The following is a 3,505-nucleotide window of genomic DNA, read 5'->3' on the forward strand; positions in this document are numbered from 1 at the left end:
GATGGCCACTTTCACAGTCTCCAGTGGCCTTTACTCCCACAAAACAGACTATTTCTAGGCCCCTGGACACTGGGATTGTCTCCTTTTGCCCAGCCTGGGGTCAAGCCAGTGAGAGGTGCCACGGGGCCCAGGACTCATCTGGGCCAGAAAAGCTGACATGAACTCCCTGTGGGACCTGGGGCACAGCCCTTGGTCTCTCCCAGCCCCAGACCCCTGTCTGTAATGGGACCTTGTAGTGGAAGTGGAACAAAAACTGCAAGACTCCACAGAGGTACAGTACCACGGGCAGGCTGAGCCGCGGCGGTGCGGTACCACGGGCGGCTGAGTGTTGGGGCACTAACAACATGAGTTGACATTTGTGGTGCTCTTACCACCCACCAGACTGGGCTAGTGCTGGATCTCATTTAAGTCCCACAACAATATTCCTGGATATGGTTCTATTCTAAAACAAACATTTGTTCATATTTTTCAACTTTGTTGAGGTATCATTGAAGTCTACTGAGCTGTACATATTTAAAGTGTATACTGATAAGAGGTTTTTTCTCTAGATATTAATTTTAATTATTTTAAAACTACATAAATTTTTAATTTTATTTATTTATTTATTTTGAGACAGAGTCTCACTGTTGCCCAGTGCAATGGCGTGATCTTGGCTCACTGCAACCTCCGCTTCCCAGGCTCAAGCGATCTTCCCACCTCAGCCTCCCAAGCAGCTTGGATTACAGTGTGCACCACTATGCCTAGCTAACTTTTTTTTTTTTTTTTTTTTTTTGAGACAGAGTTTTGCTCTTGTTGCCCAGGCTGGAGTGCAATGGCGCGATCTCAGCTCACTGCAACCTCTGCCTCCCAGGTTCAAATGATTCCCCTGCCTCAGCCTCCCGAGTAGTCGGGATTACAGGCATGCGCCACCACACCTGGCTACTTTTTTGTATTTTTAGTAGAGACGGGGTTTCACCATGTCAGCCAGGCTGGTCTCGAACTCTCGACCAGTTGATCCCCCTGCCTCAGCCTCCCAAAGTGCTGGGATTACAGGCGTGAGCCACCACACCTGGCCCTAGATAACTTTTTGTATTTTTGGTAGAGACAGAGTTTCACCATGTTGCCCAGGCTGGTCTCAAACTCCTGATCTCAGGCAATCTACCCACCTCAGCTTCCCAAGGTAATGGGATTACAAGTGTGACCACCCTGTCCAGCCAAAACAACACAATTTAGTACCAAATGTTTAACAAGCACCTATTTTAATTGCTAAAATCTGTGAAATAAGTATTATTTGTATTTGACCTGCTATACAAAACTCCTCCATTTTTCTTTTGACAAAAGGTAGTAGAAATCCCAAACAAATAAGAGACTACTCATTAAAGGTCATGTTTACTAATCTAGCACCGTAATTCCAGTCTTAGAACCTCCCACTCAGCTGGAAGAAGGAGATAGCAAGAGGTGAGATATCAGAAACCTAATGATAGTTCTCAACTTGGGGCCTCATTTTGCTTCCTCTAAGGCAAAAAACACAGGGTCTAGCAAGGAAGAAAATCACTGAGGCTGGAGATAAAAACAAAAGACTTTGGTTGAGATGGTAAAGGAGGCCCTCAAGAGTGGTGGAATCAGTGTATCCAGAAGGCAGTGCTAGAGTCGGCCTCATCGACTAGGGGGTTTCTTTCTTCCTGGCTTCAAGTCCTTTTTTTTTTAGCCAGGTTTGGTACATCATAGTTCTGAGCCAGATACATTCCAACCACGTTGGCCAAAGTGAATCCAAGTAGGAACTGGAGCATGATTGTTAGCAGGGAGGTTAGGGAGGGCATGAAGGGTGGCTGCAGCTCTGCAGGCTGGTCTGAGCCTCCATTCGGTAAGTTTGAACATGTTTACACCCGTGCAGCTATTACTACAATCGATATGACAGACATCTCCAGCACTCCCAACAGTTTTCTTGTGCTTCTTTGTAATCCATTCCTCCTTCCTTCTACCCCAATCCTCAGCAACCACTGATCTGCTTTCTGTCAATAGAGATTCCTTTACATTTTGTAGAGTCTTATATAAATCAAATTATATAGTATGAACTCTCTTTTGTCTGGATTTTTTCACTCAACATAATTATTGTGAGATTTATCCATGTTGTTGCACATACCAATAGTGAATTCCTTTTGATCGCTGAATACTACTCCATTGCATGGATATACCACCATATCTTTATCCATTCACTTATTGGTAGACCTTATGGTTGTTTCTAGCTTTGGGCTATTATAAATAAAGTTGCTATAAACATTTGTGTAGAAATCTTTGGGTGGACATGTTTTAATTTCCGTTGGGTAAATATCTAGGACTAGAATGTCTGGATCATATAATAGATACATGTTTATCTTTTGAAGGAGCTGCCAAACTGTTATCCAAATTGGTTTTATATTCATATCAGCAATATAACTGCTTCACCTCCTTGCCAACCTGGTGTGGTCAGTTTAGGTTTTGTTTTGTTTCGTTTCATTTTGTTTTTCAGCTATTCTAATGGATGCAGTAGTGGTACCTCATTGTGGTTTTAATCTGCATTTCCCTGATGACTTGACTAATGATGTTGAGTATCTTTTCATGTGCTTCTCAGCCATTCATATATATATATATATCTCATCAGGGAAATGCAAATTAATATTATATCTATATATATTAAAAAATTTTTTGGTGAATGTCTGTATAAATCTTAGCTTCTCTGAAACTGAGACGCATCTTACAATCGATGGCTTTTATAGCTAAACTGGCAAGGAGTGCTTTACCTTTTGTGGTACAACATAAAATATGATATACCTTACAATGGATGCAGATTTAGATTTATGAAATCCATAAGATTCAGATTTATGAAATATATAAAGTCACTTGCCTTGGGTCACACAGTGATGGAAAACAGTGTCAAACCCTGAGCCTGTGTTTTTTTGTTTTTTTTGAGATGGAGTCTCACTCTGTTGCCCAAGCTGGAGTGCAGTGGCACGATCTCATCTCACTGCAACCTCCACCTCCTGGGTTCAAGCAATTCTCATGCCTCAGCCTCCCAAGTAGCTGAGATTACAGGCACCTGCCACCATGCCCAGCTAATTTTTGTATTTTTAGCAGAGATGGGGGTTTCACCATGTTGGCCAGGCTGGTCTCAGACTCCTGACCTCAAGTGATCCGCCTTCCTCGGCCTCCCAAAGTGCTGGGGTTACAGGCATGAGCCACTGTGCCCAGCCAAGCCTGTGCTTTTAAATGTCGTATTATCCTGCACGGTTAGAAGAATCATGACCAAGTTTGTGGTCAGTGGGGAAAACTGTACTTCTGTGTTCTAAGTGCTATGTCAAAGAGTTCTGGAATGTCCAGGCTCCAGGCTTCCAGGTCTCAGCTGGCCTTGGTATCCCTCTGCACGGCAGATGTGTCCACTATGAGCCTTCAACTAGCAAGGACTTACCAAGAGCAACTATATGACAGGCTAGGGTGTGGAGCAGACAGGATGCAGTCTCTGGCCTGTAGGACTCAGAGTTCACAGAGG

At 43.5% G+C, this 3,505-nt stretch overlaps 1 protein-coding gene across 1 annotated transcript; it reads right to left on the minus strand.

Annotated features, from left to right (window-relative positions):
- Nucleotides 1–1,094: 1,094 nt before the first annotated feature.
- LOC103885424 (short transmembrane mitochondrial protein 1) lies at nt 1,095–2,998 on the minus strand. The gene is given in 2 exon segments (XM_009209073.4): nt 1,095–1,682; nt 1,685–2,998. Coding segments are annotated over 2 exon segments (162 nt in total). The 5' UTR covers nt 1,800–2,998; the 3' UTR covers nt 1,095–1,635.
- Between the last annotated feature and the right edge of the window lie 507 nt (nt 2,999–3,505).

This window comes from Papio anubis, chromosome 5 (genome assembly GCF_008728515.1).
Source record: "Papio anubis isolate 15944 chromosome 5, Panubis1.0, whole genome shotgun sequence".
Taxonomy (NCBI): Eukaryota; Metazoa; Chordata; class Mammalia; order Primates; family Cercopithecidae; genus Papio; species Papio anubis.